At 41.2% G+C, this 23,110-nt stretch overlaps 1 protein-coding gene across 1 annotated transcript; it reads right to left on the bottom strand.

The window, feature by feature from the left end:
• Nucleotides 1-5,668: 5,668 nt before the first annotated feature.
• Nucleotides 5,669-22,522, bottom strand: st6galnac5b (ST6 (alpha-N-acetyl-neuraminyl-2,3-beta-galactosyl-1,3)-N-acetylgalactosaminide alpha-2,6-sialyltransferase 5b). Its single transcript, XM_070961226.1, has 5 exons — nt 22,410-22,522; nt 21,655-21,867; nt 10,454-10,863; nt 8,872-8,979; nt 5,669-6,713 (listed from the first exon to the last, which is right to left on the bottom strand). The coding sequence occupies exons 1-5, from the start codon at nt 22,428-22,430 to the stop codon at nt 6,470-6,472; spliced, it is 996 nt and encodes a 331-aa protein (XP_070817327.1). The 5' UTR covers nt 22,431-22,522; the 3' UTR covers nt 5,669-6,469.
• Nucleotides 22,523-23,110: the final 588 nt, after the last annotated feature.

Here is a 23,110-nt window from a genome sequence, read left to right as displayed (position 1 = left end):
GTAACTAATATAATAAGTGAAACAGACGTGAATTCACATTATTGCACATAGGAAATATTGATATCACCCAGATTAGTATGCAGTGATATTGCATATGTGAATTTGACCTAATTAGATACGTTACACTGCAATCTATGATGTAATTAATGCATGTTATATATCAGACAAAGATATCCATGCATGTTTGTGTATATTTTACAGTATTGTTTGAGTGCTCTGACTCACTTGCCACAACTACTAAATGTTGCTGAATATAAAAAAAAAATCAAAACAGAAGTAACAATAAATGGTAAAAGGTAATAAGAAACATTACCTTGTGCACCATCCATGCAACGTTGACCGATGCAGCAGCAGAAGTTTTTAAGGTGTACACAAAAAATGCATGAAGATTCAAGTATAGGTTTTATTTTGGTGGTAACTCCAAATTTGTATTCTTACCAATAAAGCACAATTTAAACTCAGCTAAAATGGCTCATGGTATGTCAAAATAATGCAATATTAAGTCAAATGACAGCAATCCTGGTCAAGTTTAGTTTCCAGCTCATTCTAGTCGTCCTGATAATGAAAATGTAAATGAATATGCAAACGACGAAAGGAGAGCAGGCACTGAAAATGATCTCATCAATGCAGAGGCCAAAAACTGAAATTAATTTGGTTTAAGAAGTCAATGTTTACTTAATGGAAATTGGGCAAACAAGTGTCCTATTGTAGTGTTGTACAACCAACCAAATGAGATGTGTGATTAATACCATCAGCAAAGCAGTAGTAAAGCACTTTATTTTTCCTGAATGTTTTTGGATTTTTTATTCAGACACAACACCTGAAACAGTTTAAAAGGCCATTTTACCAGGTTTTACCAGGACTTGCACTTAAACCAACCTTCTCCCATGTGCTTGTGGTTTTAGTCACATCTGTTAAGGTTTTAAGATTGTTTGACCCAGTTGTCGGCAAACTTTGTTACGCAAAACCTTTGATGCTATCTGCCATAGCATCTTTTTTAAGCTACCTGTAAGACTGGCTAAAGTCAAACATATTCAAATCCTGCAGATGGGGTCTTTAAACTCCATCTATTTTACACACAAGAGTCCTTTTAAAGGTCTTTGACAGTACTACTGACACTTGGACTCTGAAACCCTCTTGCTCCTATCCTGCTTCACCTTCACCTTTCCTGTCCCCGCCTGAACCCTCCTAGCTACCTGTCCAGGCAGAGTCAGCTAATAGGACTGCTAACTACACGGCTAACTGAACAAACTAGCTAACGGCAGCCACACTTAGCAGCAGTTAGCGGTTACTGTGGTGATACTGTATGCTGCCCCCTGTTTGTTTGGAGTATGAATTTGACAGGTGGCTGATTCTTACATACAGCATAGTATTGCACCTTTAATTAAATCTAATCAAATAGTTATAGCAAGCAATAAAAGACTTACTATTGACACTGCAATTAAGTGGCTAGTGATTTTAAAAATGGTCATATGATTGATAAGACTGTCATCTTTTTTCCCTTTTTAAAGAGGTTTATTTGGAAGAGTGTGTCCTTATCCAAATCGAAGGTCTTAGGACAGAGGGTGTCGTGTGCTGTACAGGTTGAAAAGCCCCTTCAGGCAAACTGTGATTTCTGATAATGGGCTATATAAATAAAACTGACTTGGCTTATGAATAAAGATAAAGCAATGTAGCAGCACTAAGCCACCAAGGCCAGAAGACAGCCTTGAACCATCCAGTCTGTTTCTAAACCATTCACACGGTCTCAAATTGTTTTTCTCTGATTTCTTCATGGGTTTAGGTTGTGGAGGCATGGACAGAAAATGCTGAGACACCCAAGACCACCAGGTGTCAGTGCAGACTCATGACACATATCCTGCTTTTACATTAAAAAAGGTTCATTTTAACGACTTCTTTTATTGGATTCTGGCCATAAAAAAGACTTGACTTTGTAAAAGTTTGGGGTTACTCTGTGATATGTTATAAATCAGAGAGGGCTCATTCATGACTTCTTATCTCTTCGATTAAGGTGTTTTCGCAGGCTTACTGATAAAGCTCCACAATGCCTTTCATGAACAGGGCAGATCTGTAACTCAGGCGGTTTCAGACACTGGGCTTATCAACAGCAGGTATGTGGTTACAGTGTGTCTGACACTTGCCGCAATCAAAATTGCTGCTGAGAAGATGAAAGTGTGAGTGTATCCTGCTGTTCTGTTTACAAAGGTGGCACGGCCAAACACACAGGGATGTCTAGGAATATTAAACACACATGAGACTGGAGCATTGCTAATGGAAATTAAGAATTTGGGGATTATGTTGAGATTTATTCTTTAGGAAATATAAAGGATTTAATATGCTTCACACTGTTTCTGATGTTGAATAATCAGCCCTAAAACTGTTGTCAACCTGCATTAAAACCTTTCTGTCTACAAGCTGAAGTATTTCCAACCAATGAGAGCTGCATTAATACTGCATCAGTAAATCATCTAATATATCATATTGTTCTGTTCAGTACAAGGCTGAGCAAGTGCAAGAATGTAGTGATGGGGAATTAGCATTAGATGATTAGTCCTGTTTTTGTCACCATATCTGATTGGTTTTGCCAAGCTCTAAGTTTGTTTTGTCTTCACTAAAAGGGATCTGGCAGGTACCCCTGTAGCTCACCTGGTAGAACACACACCACATATCAAGGCTTAGTCCTTACCGCAGTGGCCTGGGTTTAAATCCTGCTCGGAGATTTTGCTATATGTCATTCCCTCTCTCTCTCTCTCCCCCCTGCTGTTCCAGATCCTCTCTGCTATCACTATCGAATAAAGCAGAAATGCCACAAAAAAGAATCTTAAAGGCAGGGGTAGGATCTGGTAAAATACAAGTATTTCATTGACTACATTGACTGGAAACATCAGGCATGATGCACAAAAACATACTGAGTTATGAAACCACCACCAAGATTGATGTCTCTATCACATCTGTTCAGTAATGTGTGGCTGAAGCCAGCAGCCTGTTAGCTCAGCTTAGCATGAAGGAGTGCTGGTAGGCAGACTCTATTACTTTCAAACAGAGGCAGTCCAGATGTTTGCCCCTGTTTCCAGTCTTTATGCTAAGCTAAGTTAAGCTAAGCTAAGCTAACCAGGTGCTGGCTCTCATGTTTGATATTTGCAGTACAGACTTGAACTCTCAGCATCTCCCAGAATTTCAAACAATTGTTTTAATAAGGTTTTGGTCAGTTTAAATCACATTCACCACGTCAATAACAACTGAAATTGATAATGTATAAATACATCAAGAAGGAAATTCCTATCATACATCAAGAGCCTAAAAGCAAAATTGAGACCTAAATATTTAATATCTAGGTCTCAATTTTGCCCAAAGCACCTCAGTATCATTGTTTTTCTCATCAGGTTTCCAAGGTCAATGATTCCTCCAGCATGTGTTTAAGACAGAGGGCAGCCTCATTTGCAGCCAGCTTGTCCTTTGAAGCCTTTAAAATCCAACCTTTCTACCTGAAGCGCCAGTAATTGGTGTGCAGAGCACACAATGCAGATCTCAGGAGCAGCGAGTGCACTTAGCATGACACCCCACCACCGCATGGGCTTTTCTCAGAGCACCTGAGAGCATTACAACATTAAAATTCCACATGGGTACAGGCTTTCATGGTAAAATCTGAATGAACACAGGAACAGGCAGCAGTCGGTGGCTTTTTTAGCAGCCCCCTCTGCAGGACAGCACATCTTGAATTCTGCAAAAGTCTTCCTGCTCCCCTCACCCTGGAGATAAGGTTGGACGGCACAGTATAATCCCTTGCTAACAGCCAGCTCCCCTCTGTATGCTGAAGAGGCTGAGACAGAAGCCTGTGGGTCAGGATTGAAGAGGCTGCTCAGGACACTTTGATGTAATCATTTGTATCACTATTGCAGAGGCTGACTTGCTCTGTAGTCAGGGAGAATGCCTTTGAGGGCTTGTTCTGACATTTGGCTTTAATAACAGGACAAATCATGGCCTAGAGGATCAGACACATGGGTTTTTCTGGGGGCCATCTGCTGCAGAGCAAGACAACAAAATAATGTCTTCTTAACATGCCCTTTTAATCTGGACTGAGTCTACATTTGATTTTAGGGGGATTATATTTACACATGATTTTTATACACGAGTATGTACAATGAAATCAGACCAAGCATCTCACTTCTGTGAACAAAACTCCTAATTGTGGTTTTTACATTGTACATTTTTAACATTTGATGATGCTCAGCTTAGGGACTGTGGGCCAGATAGGGTGCCAGGCGACCCACCAACCACATAAAAAATTTTGCTGAGAACAATAATTAACACGTGGTTTGTGTGAAACAGTTGCACTTTGGTTAGGTTTAGGCAACAAAAATTATTTGGTTAGGTTTAGGAAAAGATCTTGATTTGGCTGAAAATAGCCATGATGTTTACATTATTTCACTTGCATGAGAAATCAACCCTCACTTTTGGCTTCACAGGAAACATGAACCCCAGTCTCCTGGGTGAAAGTCTTGTACTCGACCCATCCAGCCACTCCACCCGCCTCCAAACGAGGACTTCTGCATTTGACATGTTGGGAGTAAACAGTCTATCTACAGAAGTCTATCAGACTACCCTTCACATTAAAACATCATGCTACAGGGGCATTCAGTGCCTTAAAATGTGATGCCAAGGAGTCCTGACCACACATCTGTATGCAACGGGTAGGGAGTGAGGAGGGGCTGAAGGCTGATTTTTGTCTGATGACCTTTCAGACTGTGCAAAGTGCAATAGGATCTGATGGTGAGTTCTGCAGGAGGGCAACTATAAGCTGAAGAGGAACAAAAGTTGCACAGAAGTGAGGATATTTCTGACCCAATAAATATGTATTTCACACAAAAAGAGGTTAAATGTGCTTTTCATTCTGTCTCTAAAAGGAGCAGTTCATGTTTATGGTTTATGAATCATTCCAACATCCGAGTGATTGTATGATAGAAGAGGTTCCAGCTATGTTAAATGCTTTATAAACGCTAGCAAATGTGACCAAAGCATTTACATTACATTTACATTTACAGTCAGAAAGGCCTATAGTGTCAACCCTTCTGCCAAGTTAATTTATGTAATAAGTTAGTAAGTCAGCTAACTTGGGGGAAAAAAAGGATTTCAAAGAAAGATGATGTATAGGGTTTTAATGTTTATTCATTTATCCGCTAAATATTATCAATGTTTGTTTATTAAATTGCCCCTGGCCCCCTGTCATTTCATAAAAGTGGCCCCAGGGCAAAGCTAGCTGAGTATCGTATGATGGTGATGGTCTAAATGCGTTCCTAAGCCTTCCTCTGGAATATATCTGCTGCAGAAAGGCTACATTCCAGCAGTCTTTTTTATCAGTAATAACAATTATTTTTTCTAAAAACTGAAAGTTAGTGTCTCTATTTTACAGGAGAAAATGTGTCCATAAATTCCAGTTCTGCTGTCCGCCAGCTGTCCCAGATGTCACCAGTCTTCAGCACTAATGGACCATACGTTCTGGCCCTGCATCTATTTAAATCATTGCTGCGTCTTAATATTTGAAGTGTTCTCATATATTTGTGACAAAACTAGCGCTGAAACGCGAGTTTGCTGACTGATTCTCCATTGTCAATTTGTTTATATTTGTTTTTAATTGCAAAGCTGAATATCCTGTTTACTGTTTGTGGGATCAAAACAAGACATGTGAAGACCTTACTCTATATGAAGGCTCTGAAAAAGCCTATTTCTTTCACATAAATCCTTGAATTTATTGCAGTATACTCAATGTTTGTGATATATACTGCAACATGATGGGCTGTTCTGTCACTGACATATTCAGTATGAATAGGCTATACCCTAAATATGATGTGTCTGTAATTGCAGCTGTCACACCTTTTTGCCTGTGTTGTGAATATAGCAGTTTTGAAACCGGATAAATGTATAGATAAAGTGTTTAAAAAATCAAAGATAGTGACTCTAAAAATATCACTGTTTAACTTGCGTGTGAAGTATAAACTCCTCCACAGCTCAATAAAACTGTCACTGTCTTGAACACAATGAGGACATGACCTCAGTGTCCTCAATGAATCTGTTTTCAGTTTTATGAAAATGAATCAATCATACTGCAGTTATTGCAGGGGTGTACTGACTCATTGCCTGTCTCCTCTCTGACAGCTTGAGTGTTATTAAAGCAGCTCTATGCAGAGTAAAAAAAACACACTTGAGGCAAGCTCCATGGCTTTGATTCCACTATTAAATTCATCCTATTATAATTACACTTCCAAAACATTGTTGAGGCTTTGTGCTGCTTATTAAGCAATGATCCCATTGTGCCAAGCTGCTTAGGCAGTAGGCTAACAGCCACAACAGTGGTTTGCTCTGTCCTACTGCTGTCTCAAGCATTCACATATCAGCCAGAGAGGGAGGCTGCACACTGGAGGCTGTCCGCACACATATTCTACACCTCTGGGGATCCTTTCTGGAGTGAATCTCAGGATCCAGCTGGAGTTGGAGCGTATGAGCTGTTCTTGTTGGCGATGACAGCAGCGGGCTTCCAGTCTGGCTGGTAAAAGCGGACGTTGAGGGTTCGAGCCCAGTTTGCAAACACCGTCTTCTCTGTGATGAAGCGGTGGTGGCTTCCTCGCCGGCTCCTCTCGTGGGAGAGATACATGGAGCACTCGTTGGGCCCAGAGGGCTCATAGTAATGATACGGCACGGAGGGATGAGAGGAGGATCTACACGGGAGCCGGGGAGGGGAGAGGAGAGAGGAGTAAAGCATGAAAAGGCATGAAAGTCAAAGTGTGAGGGAGGGATGTGGAAATAGAGTGATAATTAAGAGATGAGGGTGGGGGAGAGGAAGCGAGTCACAGCAGGGAAGAAGATGGAGACGGCAACAAAGAAAAACAGATAGATCAGAAGAACGTGGGCTCACAGATGTGTTCATAATACACCATCTTATTTCTGTGATACTCGCGGACACAGCGAGCTCAGTGGAAGACTCAGCCACATGAGAGTCACTTCAATCCGCACACAATTTTTCTGTGAATATCCAAATGTGTCAGACTGTCCTTTGTGCCTTGTAGAGAACAATGTTAGCTAAATCATTCTTCTATTTCCAATGACCTAGAATGTTACATATTAAACCGCTGCACTTTACACCAATTCAGCGAAATATCTTATTTTTGTTGTAAGAATGTCAAGATGAATGTTTCCAATGGCAACAGAATCACAGTCATTCACTCCTCATGGCAATAAAAGACACTTGAACTTCTCACTGCGGGGAGGAAAATGTTATATTGTCATTATAAGTCGAAGACACCATTAAAGATGCACTAGACAAGATTTTTATGCAGAAAAACACCCATGTTGTCAAAGAGTGGAGCTGCAGCTCATGCACTATTTGGCCCACTTGCTCAAACAGGAAGTGACAAACTGAAAACTTAAGGCCTGAGGATAAGGGATTTCGATGGTGTCGTGGATGTATAATTCAACAGATCATGCAGGATGTTACAGGGCGACTGCTCAAAAATGTTTGGTTATAACATTGAAGTCTTCGTGTCTTTAATCAAAAAAATCTGCTGTAGTATTTTTTTGTTTATTAATTATTATTTACTATTATTTGGTGGAAATTCACTACCACATTATTTCTCTGTATGAGTCAGTATAATGTTTTTTAAATAAATATGAGAACTAAAAAGTCAAAGGCTTTTTTGCCATTTGTTGAAAATTAGTACATGGAAGTTAACCTGAAATTGGCTTATCTATAATAATAATGAACAAGCTGAGATCAACTTTTTTCATTTCATTCAAACATATGACGCCTTCGCATGAAACTTGTGAGATAGTATGTTTGTTCTGAAAACTCAAGAACACCATATTCTTGGCATTGAGGTGGCTCAAGTCATGTGAACACTGTTGCTTGGAAACCGACAAAAGAAGCAGACATGTTTGTCATCATGGTTAATGATTTTGTGTTTTCAGTGTAGTTGAGTTTAAGATACTGAAGATGATGAAGACAAGAATTCATAGGCTCTAACACTTTCTAAAAGTTACTTCTTAAGAAGTAAGGAACCAGTAAGACAACACAAAATGACTTGATATTAGCATATATTTTACATATTTACTGTACATTATATGTGTTATTTGTATTTTAATGTTCTCTTTTTCACCAGGCTGCAAGACAAGTTTCCTAATGCCGTCATAATAAATATGTTTCCACCTTAGATTGCATAAAACATAGAAGCAGTCTCTGTGATGTCACCTATTGGCTTCTGAGGAGCCATTGAGGGCAAAGGGTGGAGCGTGGGTGGAGTTGAGGGGGGCCGAATGAAACCTGGTTGCTGAAACCGAGCAGCTAGCTGTTAATCAAAGCGGCTATGTCCAATAACTTTAAGCCTTAATATAATTTAAAAGAGTGAGTTATGTAAAAATTCACAGTCGTGCAGTTGTCAAGAACAAGGAAAACTGTTCTTTTTTAACCAGACTGGTAAAATGTTTATTCCTGCTGTACAGTTGGGTTTTTTAATAAAGGGGTCTATGGGGCTGACTTACTTTTGGAGCCAGCCTCAACTGGCTATATGAGGAACTGCACTTTTTTGGTATTTCCACTTTGGCTTCATTCTTTGCCACGTGGTTTCTACTGGCTGCAAGTCGCAAAAAATCATGGAACGCAGGCTTAAAGTGTAAGTGAAAGAAAGTTGCGTTAATAAGCTTAAATAATTGAACAAAATATTATTGCCTTTGGCTAAGCAAATACAAAAGTCTGAGAGAGTGCCAATAGCACATAATCTTGGTATTATGCTATTTGTTGCATCCTCCTTGTGTGTAAAGTTGAATTAATATATCTGTGCACCTAAAGTCTTGGATTCAACAATGATCTGATTCTGACTGTACCTGCAGAAATCAGGTGGCACCATGCCAAACACGTTGGTCCTGTCACACAGCTCCAGGGCTATGGCCATGGTGAACCAGCCGGTACTCAGCCAGGAGTTGGAACTCTTCCTGAAAGACAAGACAAGGTCATAATTTTTAGTGAAACCACACTCATGTAATATATATATATACTGAGATGAGATTAAAGCCATAAAGCCATAATTCTATTTCATCGGATCAATCATCTCTTCAGAGATAAATACACTTAAAGGCGAAATGACAGGTTGAAGAAGGACTGTCTTTGTTTCTACACCTTGTACACAACAATATAGGAAATATCCATGAGTATGACATTTATTCAGACATGAATATGCTTACATGGAGGCTGAAGTGATTGGATTCTCCTTTCAAAGGCAACATCCTCTTATCTTCCCGGAGGTTTACAGTTCACATGCAAATCAGTATATGAAAGGCTGGATTGTCGTGAGGCCTTTAGATGTTTCGTTCTTATTTTGTAAGCTCATATTCAGTCAGCCATTTTTCTGCAGCACAGGAACTGGTACCTCATATGAAAAGTCTTATGGTATGCCCATATGCTCTGTATGTATAGTGATAAAAATGTGTTCTGTTTGTTCTACACTAAGCACTGAAACTTCCTCTGAAAATATCAAATGCTAAGCCTAGAGTACCTCATTTAAGAAGTAGAACAGCTTCTGCAGGGACTTATTACACAATATATATGCATATATATGACATTTATTACATACTATTAATGCATGGGATGTCCTGTTATCTTTATGTAAGTTGTGTCTCTGCATCAAGACCACAACAATCTGAATACATTTATTATATCCTCCTCTCAGAAAAAAGCATATGCGTGTGAGGCTGTGCACTAAGGCTAATGTCTTACTAAAGCGAGAATATCTTGGCAGCTGCGGCACTTCCTTGCATAAAGATACTAATGCTGCTAAGCAGAGCGGCAGCGTGAGGGCAGGCTGAGTCTGTTAGGACCCGGCATCCAGCCACTCCCCATCATCACCTCGTCATGAAAGCCGTTCCGATACTGCACAACATTTGGATGTGTTGTGCAAGCGTCGTTCATCTGTGTTCTGTCTGTTGCATTTGAAGCCCTAGTTTTTAATTCGTCCCTTTCAGTAAATAATTTGTGCTCCTGCTGCAAGATAGTGAGTTATGCTTAGTCACCATGTTGTTTTCTGAGGGGGCACAATTCTTCTGGAAGAGTCCAAATGGCACTGAAGTAAAATATATTTCTTTCTGATGGTAAGACACTTCTGTAGATGTCTTACTACATGGTATATAAGAAAATACTACGCAATACTCTCCCTAAGCCTGGCATTAGTGGGACAACTGTGAATTTGGTATGAATCAAATCCCTTAAAATCCTTCCAGACATAACAAGCAAATTTTAATCTAAATCCTGTTAATAACACACCGCGTTTGGAGCTCTTAGAACTTATTCTTCAGTGAGCAAGACTTGAGCTAAAGAGTTGTTTCTGTTTGCCCCTCTTTTGTTTTTTCCATTATATTTAGGTCGCACCAAAATAAACCTCACAAAGACAGGACTGATTCTGTGAACGTTTACCTATCGATCCCTGTTTCCTTTTGAAATAGTTCATCAAACTTCAGCATTTTGAGCCGGGAAATGACGTAGACTTTAAGTTTGGGCAGTAGCTGGTTTAGCAGCTTGAGGCTGTTGTAAACTTGGCCTTTTCCATCCCGTCTCATGCAGCTGCTGGGTCCCCAGAAGATGAACACGGTGTCTTGGCTGGCATTGAGCAGCTCCTGTCGGCTCCGCAGCACCCTCTGCAGGCTGGAGTGAGCTATGACACGCAGGCTGGTGCGATGGCCAACATCCTGCTGGTAGCCTATGCTGGGAGCATCATTCATGCGGATTACACACTCAGAGCGGTCAATTTCTTCACCTCTCTTGCTCCCAGTTAGCTGGCCAGAGCTGGTCACCAGGGCACAGGTCCTGCAGTGCATCTTCAGAGGCTGTGGAGGTGAAAGGACAAAGGTCAGAAATAATTGTAGTTGCATTCAGAGAAGATTGAATATGGGCTGCAAAAAGGTCATTTTAATCAAGAGTGTAGTCTTATGAAGCCACTACATTTTCTCTAGAGAGTCAGTTTTGTGTTTCAGCCACTAAAAACCTTTAAAAAATGACAATATATAACACACACTGAGAGGCAATATAAAAGGTGCATGCTCCTTGCTAACAATGACAATGCTAATAGAATGATGTTTGGAAGGCATGCTCACCAACTTAGTTTAGCATGTTAAATCTACCTGCGAACTCCACTCAAGGAAAAACATAAGGGATCATTAAAGGGAACGTGAATGTCTGCTCAACACTTCATGGAAGTTCAGTCAATAGTTGTTAAGATTTCACTCAAAACCACGTCAGCCTCATGGAGGTGCCAGAGGAAACGTCAGAAAGACTGACATCGCCATCCATAGGTCCACAACACTATAAGTAGCTAAAAGGTAAAGTAGCAACAGCCAAAGTAGCCAGAGGCAAAAGGGATGAATCTGTAACCTGCAGCTATCAAGGTCAAGTCTTGCAGAGATCCTTGGTTTGATGTTAAAATCTGGCTGCCAAAGAGGAAAAAAAAAAACATGACCCTGAAAGAGCTCAGCACAGTCTGTACAACTGCACACTTTCCTCAGGCTTGATATAAAGCATCTCGAGCAAAGAAGCCAAGAGTTTGGGATTTAATCCCAGGCTTTTTTTCTATTTATATTCACAGGTTAATGTAGTTTTTCATCGAGCGCACACACGATGATAACCGAGTAGGGCCAGAATAAAGTGCAACTGGCACAGAATCAAGCAGCTAGGCTGGTAATGGGCTGCACTGTCAGGTATCCTATTATTCAAATTCACTGCAGATTATCATGGCTGACAGTGCACGGGCTATTCTGTGCAGTACTTTGATTTTGTAGGGAAATCATGAATACACATAAGCCTGTACATTTATTCAGTCAAAGACAGCCTCAGAGCCATGCTGTCTTCCATGTAACATGAGATAAATGTACAGTAGATGAAGAACATGCTCCGTTATGCAAAATCCAATTCAGTCACAAGATCATTCGTGTACATCAGCTTTGTAAAAGTATGCTGTATTGCTGGGCTGTTGTACTGTTTTGAATGATATTGACCAGGTATACATGTTGTTGTGTCCAGCCAGGTTTTCAATGCTGAAAAAGGGGAGCTTGGATTGAATGGTCCGACAGCAAAAACCCAGACGCTCTTCACATGAATTATTCCCAACCTTAATAGGGAGCTACATTGGCATTCTGAACTGTGCTCTGAGCTTCACACTCCATCAGGTTCTGAGGTGGGAAAGTATGTGTTAGTCCGCGCGTGTGTGAGTGTGTGTGTGTGCATACAGGTGATATTACCAGCGCCGAAGGCTGTGCTGCTCCCACTGCTATATTTATAATACTCTTCCACTATCTCTGTGACCCCACACTGAATGATTGCCTCATGTGTGTATGTGTGGTTCTGCATCTGTACAGCATGTGTGTAGGTGGGGGTGTGTGGGTGGTGTCTGTGGATGCACTTAAATCTTTGTGCAGAGCTCGATGTGACCACAGACATCTAATACGCTCACGTTTGTCTGGCAAGAGTCTGCAGCTGTCTAAAAAGCGTCGAGAAACAAACCCAGTCATAATCCCCTCGACACACGCAAACACACACAATCACAGCCTCTATGCATTGAGGAACAGGTATTTCTGTTCTCCGGTGCATCGCCCAAAACAAACCATTTCCTGTTGGAGTGTGTTTGCACTCTCTATATGCAGACCCCCTCCCTCAGTAACAGGTAAGCTGTAGCGAATAATGCGCTTCGCTGCACAAACACACCCACCCTGACTTGGCTGGGAAAAATCACAGAGCTCTTAGCTGTTTCTTCCTCTACGTACAACAGAGTGCATTTTCCCCTCAGCGCTGTCCAAACAATTACTCCCGAGCAACTTTTAATCATTTCGAAAGTTAGAGAATGAGTTAAACGAGTAAAAGGCAATTGAAGGTTGCAGGGCCAGTGTATTTTAAAGTGCCTGTGAAATAATAAAAGTGTCCTTGACAGTGATGTTGAAGCTCCAGTGCCTGTTCCCAGAGCTTCTGACAGCTTGACGACGCTGGGAAATAGCCACTTTCAGACCGTGTATCACACTGAGAGGGGCTTTTAGAATCAGATCGAGACTATTTCAAATGGAGACAGCTGAAGATGCACCCCACAGACTGTTGAATGCATGAATAAATGAATGAGTGTGATGTCTTGCACATTACAGGTAGATTTTTAGTCATTATCGACCTTATATTAACACACTGGTCCTTTAATTTGTGAACCAACTAGCATTTGTGCACTTGACGACTCCTGCACTCACACTCAATCTGCAGTTTATCATGAGGATAGAGGGCTGTCTACCTTGATCAATAATGCATAACCTCAACAGCAGTCCATTTTTCCGGATAAACATGATACAAAAAGGCATTATGAGAGTGAACCCTGATGCAATGCCGACTGGATTAAAGAGAGCAGCGGCGGGACTCATGCCGGCATGAAGACGTCTCCACATGCACTTATCGTATGTGTTTGTGCAGCCCCACGAACTGAATGGCACACCGGTGAATGATGTTTTCCTTTATCTCTTTTTAATGGCTTATGTGTTAACACATTCACAGGGTTCGAATTCGGCTCTGATCATGCATAAATATACCGCCTTCGCCTAACACAAACAAAAATAAACAGTTTATTCGATATATTTTAAAATGCCATTAAATGTGCCTGGACTTTGGTTGGACTGACTCATTATTGGAATCGTTACTGAACAAACATGTTTTGTTGGTGTAATGTTAGAAGTTTGGATGCCATCTCTTAGAATACTGAGATAATACTGGATGATGTTTAGTGAGTAGCTACATTACACTCTGTCGCACTGTACATTGCAGCTTTATGTGTTCTCTGTAGTTGGTCTTAATTTGGTCTCATTGGTGATGCTGAACTGAATTTGTTCTCTTTTTTGATTAATACATGGATGCAATTTATGTCTGTCATACACAAAAGCTGTTTAATATAATATCATTTTAATGCTACCGGTTTCTTTCTGCTTAAGGCTTTTTTATATATATATACTGACTTGTTCTATTTCACTTTAATTTAAAGTTACCACTGAGTGTATTGCAAAATTATAGGTTCTGCTGCACCTTGCTGGGTAAGTGTGGGAGATTGGGAGGTGGGAGGGCTACAACATTCTATTATGCAATCATTATTTTTGTAATCTATGTTTAATGAAGGTTTCGGCAACTGCAAGTACAGATCCAATAATTACTTTGCACTTTAAGCACCCACTACTGACTGTTCTGGGTCTGGTGCCATATACTGTATGTTTTCTATTAATGAATAGAATAAGTAATGGGAAAGCTATCTCGACATCACAGAATAGTAAAGGGGAGAGTAATATTTGGAAAAGGAACCAAATTTCAACCCACCTTCTGCAACTTAATGTAGGTATCGCATTTCTGCAGGAAACACATCTTTTTAATGGAGATATTGGAAGGATACATAAAAATTGGACAATTTATCATTCTAGATTTGATTCTAGGACCAGAGGCGCAGCCATAGTTATTCATGAAGGCATCCTCTTTGAAGCAGGCAAAATTGTGTCGAACGGCAGAAATATGCTCTGGAAAACTCCTCAACAAACCTGAAACTGGCAAGTATTTATGCTGCCAACTGGGATGATGAAGATATTATTTATGGCTTTTCCTCGTACCAAATACAGATAATAACTCTCTTGTAATGGGAGGATTTCCACTGCACTTCACATCCTGAACTAGATCGCTCATCAACCAGATCTACTTATATATCATAAAAAGTCCTCTCTTTTAAAGAATTTTACTGCACAGTTAGGTTTGTGTGACCCCTGAGATTTAAATATCCTTCTTCCACCTCCGCACATACATTTCTGAGAATTTACACCTGCTTGTGGGACATGACATCTACGCTGACCTTTTCAGAAGTTTAACCAAATTTTAAGTAGTGAAGCTTTTAATGTTGACTAATGTCTCTCCAGATACATATCAGGGACTCCTACAGGGAACATTAAAAGCATACATACGCTGGCAAATTATCAGCTATTTGGCAGATAGGACAAAATAAAACTGTTAAACTGAAGGAGCTTTCTGAAGGCATATAGGAGACTTGAGATAAAATGGATCTGATAATGCTGACCCTTCCTTCAAAATGCTCGTCAGAGAGGGACAAGACATTGTTGTCCCCTTTCCCCATTACTGTTGGATCCGGTAATAAGATAAGATAAGATAAGATAAGATAAGATAAGATAAGATAAGATAAGATAAGACTTTATTGACCCCACACCTGGGAAATTTAGTAATTGAGCAGCTTGGTGTTTCATTGCGACAGAGCCATGCATTTGAAGGGATAACTCAAGAAAATGAATTGTATGAAATAGCATTTTATGTCTCGTGCTCGTCAGTCACTCTGTATCATCAATTCCTTCCATTCTAGCTAAACTCAGTCAGTTTGGGAATTGTCTGGCTACAAACTAAATCTGAGCGAATCATATCCCATATAACCAGCTGGCAAAAAGATTCCATCTTTAGATTTTCCTTTGAGGGGATTTCGAGCCACTGAAGAGACATGAGAATGAAGAACATACAGCCATGCACAGTCTCTTTCATTATTTCTGGGCGTGTAACATCCAAAAGGTCATCTTCTGGATCAGGGATGATTCAGATGAAAACATCCTAAGGTTGGTTATGGCAGAGTCCTACAAATGTCTCCTTCTCTCTTTAGCATCTTGCACATTTAAGTATTAAACAAAAGCCAGAATATATCCAAATTTAGATCCCACATGTGACAGATGTAATCGCCTCCACCTACTCTGATTCATACGCTCAGGTTTTGTCCTGATTGGGAGAATTTATGGGGCTCAATCTTCAAATTTCTAAGCGATGCCCACAACCAAATCCTTTAAAACGCATTTTTAGTGTACCAGAAAATGCTGCCTGCTCTATGAATATTTAAAAAGCTGTTGCATTTATGTGCCTGTACCATTAATTTAATTTGAAAAATTAAATCCCCCTTCTCAGGCCAAGTGACTGAAAGATATCAAGCTTCACTCGAGAACATTCATTCATTCATTCATTCATTTTCTAAACCTGACTATCCCTTTTTGGGGTTGCGGGGGGGCTGGAGCCTATCCCAGCTATCAACGGGCGAGAGGCAGGGTACACCCTGGACCGGTCACCAGTCGATCGCAACATATACAGACAGACAACGATTCACGCTCACACTCACACCTAAGGACAATTCAGAGTCACCAATTAACCTAATGAGCATGTTTTTTGTATGTGGGAGGAAGCCGGAGAGAACCCACGCATGCACGGCAAGAACATGCAAACTTCACAGGCCCCACCCAACCCGGGGATCGAACTGGCGACCTTCTTGCTGTGAGGCACACGTCTGGTTTGAGGAAAGTTGGATCATTTTAGCAAAATATGGACAATTTTTACTTCCTGCTTTTTTATTATTAGTCTATTATTTTACATTTTGCATGTATTGTCGTAGCCAGCTGGAGAGGGAGGGATTTGCTGGGTGGGGGGGCGTGTGTTTCAGAAAGCAGACATATTTGTGTGTGACATTGAGGGCTTTTTTTTCATGGCTGTTTCTGTATGTTGAGGTTCTTTCTTTTGTATAGCGTTAAAAATAAAGTCATGGTGTTCTGCACAGCAGAAGAAGAAGATGGAGCAGTCAATTACAGCAAACACGCTGACTCCAGACTCATCAGTATGATCCTGTTTATATGCTTCCCAGGGGGACCCAGGATCATAATTGCTTTCAGAGGAAACCCCATCAGTCAGCCTCTAATATACTGCACCAAAGCCTCCAATGTGCCTCCAATCCACCAGCCTCTGCCTGAACCCCTGTCAGTTTAAGAAGGGGAGAGAGTACAAACCTATAGGGAAAAAGACTTCAGAGGCTTTAGAGGTCACAGAGGAGTCATTAGCGCTGAACAAAAAAGGCTATATTGTCATTATTAACCATGATTTCAAAGTATTTACTGTGCAGTGCACTATATTTACTGAGCGTCAAACTTCAGAGAGCGACTTTTCTGGACAAAATGATGCCCTCAAAAAATAGCCAGAGTGGAGCAGAAAAAGTAGCATCCATGACATATTCAATATTTTCTGCTAACAATCCCAGAAAGCATTGCTTCAGATCTTATTGATGCACAAATCACCATCATGGCACATTTGCTGTGTTAGTGAGTATTTATCTCTGAAAAGTTGACGTATGTGGGATTGACAAATAAACTACAGTGCTCATGTTCATCACATGTGACCCAGTGCATCATTTATGTTTGGAATTGGTTTTTGGACATCAGTGGAAATCTATTAAGAGGATCAATTTATTGTTGGCTTCGGTCTTTTTATAGGCTTTATTGGCAATAAGAAAAATATAGAATATCTCCAACTTCATCCTTCACAGTTAAAGGAGTTTGATGACATTGGGAAGTAGCATGGGATCACGTGTCTCCATTGTTAAACAACCACCGTTGCCAAAAATCTGTCTGACTCCGGAAGAACTCAAGTTCAAAGGTGAGGTTTTGTATTTATTCATGCTATGTTTAGTCATATTCATCGACCGACCTCCTTCCTCACTCTCTGCTGTTTTCAGAGTTTCCTCAGATGTTAGAGGGCGTAAAGGGGATACAGCACTATTGACAGGCAACTAAACATTCTGTGTTTCTCTGGGTTTGAACATTGTTGGAAACATCTGGGATAGTTTAAGTACACAGCTCAACAAAATACATAACATATATCTAGTTGTTTCACATTTTGATGTGGGAATGTAACATATTAAACTTTTGATATGAACAGCTGTGGGAGGAAACGTGAAGACTGTATTTGCTGGCAGAGCCACAAATTATTTAGACGTTGGTCATTATCAGAACAGTAACTGTACACTTTCTGAAATGTACAGAATTAGGCTCGACTGAGAGCAGAGGTGCAATGAGTGGCACCTGTTGTGTGGCGTGAGGGTTTAATGATCAGCGCCGCTTTCTGCCGAGGCCAATTAATTACACCGAAATCCTCCTGACAGTTGACGTCTCGTTAAGCTCCTCCCGCTGGCACACATTCAAGTCACAAAAACTTGCCCTGTTCTCAATTTAAGGGAATGAAGGCGAGTTAATCAAGGCGCTTGTTTTCTTCTTTATCCAGTCAACCTCAGACAGAGATGGGGGGGTGGCTGCATCTCAGAAGACATAGCCTCGTTAGCAGCACATGGAATCTGATTACGCTGTGGACACGGTCACGTTTTAATACCAGGTGTCAGTGCAAAGACCCATGCAATGGATTTCATGATCCAGACACTGTTTACGAATACAGATCACATGTTACTACCAGGTGTAAATGGGACCTTAAGGTATATGAGCATGACTGGCAATCTGTGTTATGTAATTTCACTCTCTGAGGATGATACCGGATAATATAATCTGTTTTGCCAGGGGTGCTCCCTTACTTTGAGTGGAATTAAAATTTGCATATCCGGGGAATTCATGCATTAAGTAGGCTGTATGTTAACATACATACTTTATAAGACAGCTTAAATTGTCCTTTAGAAAAGGAGTTGGCGTAGATAGGATGCATAGCTGACTTTCTAATGGCACCCATTTCTCCATGGCTGGCTGCATTAAAGGCTGTCAGAGCATAGAAAGGTATTGCCCATAATAAGTAGGTACATCATAAACTGGCACAAGCACACAATCCACATTCATGCTCTCACACAGACTTTGGGATTAGAGCACATAAAGGCCATTGTAGATTGATTCTGCTGACAGTTCTTCAAAGGTCAACATCTCTTTAACTGCAATCGGCAAAACATCAGAGGGAGAGAAGACGAGGGGTGAAGCAGAAGAAGGGAGCGGCTGTCTGTTTAGGTGTTCAAACTCGAACGCGTGTGCGGATGCATGTGTTTGAAAGGGTCTGTCCAACTCCGCAGCTCTAATTACTGTAGCTCGTCAAAGAAAAGAAATGCACGCGAGAGGAGGACGTCTCAAAAACCTGCAGACTTTGCACAAGACAGACAGAGAGAAACATAATGAACACTGAAACTCTTACCCAGTCGCTCCAGATACCCCACATAAATGCAGTGCACTATACCTTTGAAGTCTGATCTCACAGTATATAGATTTGTGGCTTTCAACACTGTTTCTTATTGTGTTCATATTGCCATTAAGCACTGAAAAGACTGAAGGAAAAGCCAAATGTCTAGCCTTTAACCCTCAGCCACATGAAGCAGCACGGTCTTAGTGATTAATGCGTGCTGTTTTTTGTTTGTTTGTTTGTTTTTTTGCATCCTCCTAAGTGACACATAAATGAGTGAAGCATCTACAGCCCACCACCCACCTTAGTGAAATCACAGCCCATGCAAACAAGATATGCACAGAAGTTAATAAGAGCCATAAAAAAGCGCATTAGACAGAGCTCTCCTCACATTTTCAAGCATCCCTGGCTCTGATGAGGGCATAAAATTTTAACAACCAGTCTGGGCATTTGCATGGGGTTTTCTGCATGCATGCTCTATGAATATGTGTTACCCCCGTGTGTGTGTGTGTGTGTGTGTGTGTGTGTGTGTGTGTGTGTGTGTGTGTGTGTGTGTGTGTGTGTGTGTGTGTGTGTGTGTGTGTGTGTGTCAAAGCCAAGATTCCCTCCAGCAGCAGACCTCAGATGACCCTGAAGTGAGCAGTACGGACTGATCCACCCACGCCACAGATCCTACAGCAGGTCTGCTCTGGCTCTGTCTGAGGGTGCAGCAGCAGCAGAGCTGGAAGCCCCCATGGGAGAGGGGGGCAGAGTGACACTAAGCAGTACGAAAACGTCGCAGTGTGGACCCATCATGAATCAGCCGTCAACCAGGAGGAGGTTGACGGCCAGGAAAGACTGAATTATAAAGTGCCTGCACCGCAAAAAAAAAAAATCCAGCTGCCTCTCATCTCTCTTAAGAATATGTAGATGAATGTTTCTTTTTTGTTGCCTTTAAAGGGTTCTGATGAGGGTTACAACATCTCAGAGGAGCCCTGAACCTATGGCTAAGTCAAGAAACAGAGTTCAAGGAAGCCTCAGCTGGATCAAATCTCTGTCCAAGCCAACATCGCTCTCAAACTCTCATGTCACTGATCATTAATCACAGAAAGGTGAACTGTAGCCATCACTTTCTTCCCTCCAAATCCTCTCCTGGCTAGTGCCGCCTGAACAACATAATGTCTTTTCCACTCTGCTGTGCATCACTGCGCATCTTTCTCACTGAGGGGAGACAGGACGCTGTCTGAATCATCTATCTATCTGAATGAACCGTCTGTAACGCTGTCCTCGGTCTGACTGATAGGCCTCTGCATTACAATAACACTGACTGTGGCGTTTATATGACCGAAAGATTACAGCGCTGATGTCTAGGGTAGCTGTTCGAGAAGAAATCCATCCTCTTTTAAGTGCTTTTGTCGCTAAATATTTCATGGTGGACCCATTAATTATGAATCAAGAAACGGAGTAAACTACAGAGAGAATTTAGAGATGGTACTGCCACAGTAAATTTGCCTTTTAAGTTCAGTGTTTAAGAGATTAATTGATATTATTATAGCCTTACAGGGGGCAATAAACCTGCAATAAATTCCTGTTTATTGTGAAGCTTTTCCTCATTAACAGAAATTGCTACACGATTTCCATTAACACCTTTAGAGAACTTTAGTACCTTACAGACATAAAAATGAAATGCAAAAAATATACCAATAATTAATGCATTACCCAAACTGAACATCAGATTCAGCTGTGAGGCCATAATGTAGTACACAAGTCAGAAACACCTCCTGGAAACACCTCCAAAGCTTAAAAAAAAAAAAACATTTTCAGCGCATACCTGAACTCTACATTTACATGCCAGTCTCTCTGCTTTACCTAGATGACAGCAGCATACAGATTAGGTGCAGTGTGTATTACATATGCACCCAAGTGTCACGGCAATCAGCGTTGTATTCCAGGGCTAGGTGCTCGACATATATGTCACAAACAAGTTACCGACAAATATTTCCAAATGCAATGAGTAAATCAAGACTCCTTGCTGCAGAACTGCAGGAGAGTGAGGTTACTGTCATGTTAAATTACAGCCGCTGTGTGTCAAGCAGTGACTGAAGCGAGCAAAAAACGCACATCCCAGACAATATCAAGGTGTTTAAAGTGACTTTAATGCTCCTTTTTCTGCAGTTTTTCTCCTCAGTTTGGTACGACAGAGTCCCCATATGCTACTGTCAGTCATATCTCCACTGCTGGCCTCCATGTGCTTCTTCCAAAACAAGCCAATAATGCTGCTCCCTCAGTCCCACTCACCTCTCCCCACAGGCACCTAATGCACTGACAAGAACCTGATCCCTCACCCCGAACGCCACCATCGTTTCTGCTGGAACACACAACCAAGCTGAGGTTCAACCTTTACTGCATGTTACAGTTATTTGGAAGTTGGAAAGATTTTGGCTTTGCTGTTCAAAGAAGGCAACCAAAATATGACATGCCATGTTTCATAAAATAAATTATCATCCAGGTGTTCGTCTTCCTTCTGGCTTCTTTAGTGGCTTTTATGAAAATCAGACGACAGTCTGGACATGAAATAAGAGAACTACTTTCATGCTGTAAAGAAAGAACCAGTTGCAACCTCGTCATTGTCTACGAAATCGTCTCCCAGGGCACAGATGGTGCAAATTTACCTTGTGATCCATGACACCTGTGTACCCCTCAAGCGTTGATGTTGGGACTCCCTGTGGTCTCGCTGGCTTTTTTGTGGATGGAACACGGTCTAAACGGTGGGGCGATAACGATGACGCCGACGAGGGAGATGATCTGCCACCAGAGCTGCTGTTATACACCAACATAAAACTGGTAACCATGGTGACGATGATGATGCCACTCACCCCTTGGCACTGGTGAGACATGTGAAAGAGAAAACTTCAAAAAGACCTGAAAGCAACATGGAGCCAGAGCTCTCGATTTAGAAAATAAGCCTCAGAGCTGCAGTTTTGGTCAAGAATGCACAGCTAATTAAATGTCAGCGTTCAAAGCTTAAGCAACTCACTAACAACAGCTGCTCTTTCCCAGTGCAAGGCTGCAAACGAAATGTCAGCTGTGCCATTCAAACACTCTCTGTCTCTCTTTCAACATTTTTCAAAGAGTGGTGCAAAACAGCATTAGGCTGCAGAATTCAGAATTTCACAATTACTTCCCCCCCTTGCAAAAATAAAAAGAATCTTTAAACCGGTGGCTCCGAAAGGATTATTTTTATAACTAAAGGAATGAGAAACAGACAGCAGAAGATGGAAATAAAATACCACAAAGTGCAATTAGGTCACAGTAGACTAATGGCACAGCTCAGCCTGTTACTCACTTCTGAGCAGCAAAAACAGCAAACCCCCCCCAACAAAGGGACATCACAGTGATGTTCCCTCCAGCTCTCATTCATAATTACCACTCTTATCTTCATCTTCATTGCCCCTCGTTTCCCACCACAGACCGAGCCTTCATCCTATCGGGGCCAAAGCTCTCTCACAGAGCGTCGGCACTCTTCAGCATGCAACACTTGAGCGGCAGCATCCTTGGGATCAGCGCGCAGCGAAAGAAAACGACGCTCCACTACTCCTTTCCCATGCTCTCCTCCAAAGGGGCGCCCTCACTCAGCGCTGCGCTCCTCATGGTCCTAAACAACCCGCATCCCCCGTTCACCTCAGTTTCAGGGTTCACAGGGGGTTCATGAGATGGTAATTGGATATTATGACAATGTTCACGGTAATAGGCTACGCCTACTCAATATTACGGGCGCTCTGTGGTTCTCATGCGTGTTTATTGTGACATTATAACATATGTGTCTAGTTAGGGTTAGGGTTGCATCATGGTAGGATAACCATCTCAGAAACTACTGTTACAGTTTAAGAGTATCACAGTGTTTTATAATTATAATTATTATTATCAGTTATAATGACCCTTTAATGAATAAAAACAGAAGGGGATTCACATTATTATGGTAGAAATAAATAGCATGAAATAAGCGAATGTGCATGATTTGATAACCATCAATTTTCATACCGTGGTATATTGTGAAGCGGTGTACTGCTGCAATCCCGATATCAGTTTAATATAGTTTTCCCTCAAAGTTTTTTCTTGGCACAGATC

The sequence above is a fragment of the Chaetodon trifascialis genome, chromosome 4 (assembly GCF_039877785.1).
Source record: "Chaetodon trifascialis isolate fChaTrf1 chromosome 4, fChaTrf1.hap1, whole genome shotgun sequence".
Lineage (NCBI taxonomy): Eukaryota > Metazoa > Chordata > Actinopteri > Chaetodontiformes > Chaetodontidae > Chaetodon > Chaetodon trifascialis.
Note: the sequence above shows the minus strand (reverse complement) of the source record. Positions and strands in the feature narration are given on the sequence as shown.

What these genes read in the sequence shown, in the direction of transcription:
- st6galnac5b (XM_070961226.1), bottom strand. Translation starts at nt 22,430, where the DNA reads ATGAAGATGAAGATAAGAGTG. An exon ending in TGAAGATGAAGATAAGAGTG is followed by an intron (nt 21,868 to 22,409) that starts GTAATTATGAAT and finishes ATGTCTCACCAG; the next exon opens with TGCCAAGGGGTGAGTGGCAT. An exon ending in GTGCCACCTGATTTCTGCAG is followed by an intron (nt 6,714 to 8,871) that starts GTACAGTCAGAA and finishes GCTCCCGTGTAG; the next exon opens with ATCCTCCTCTCATCCCTCCG.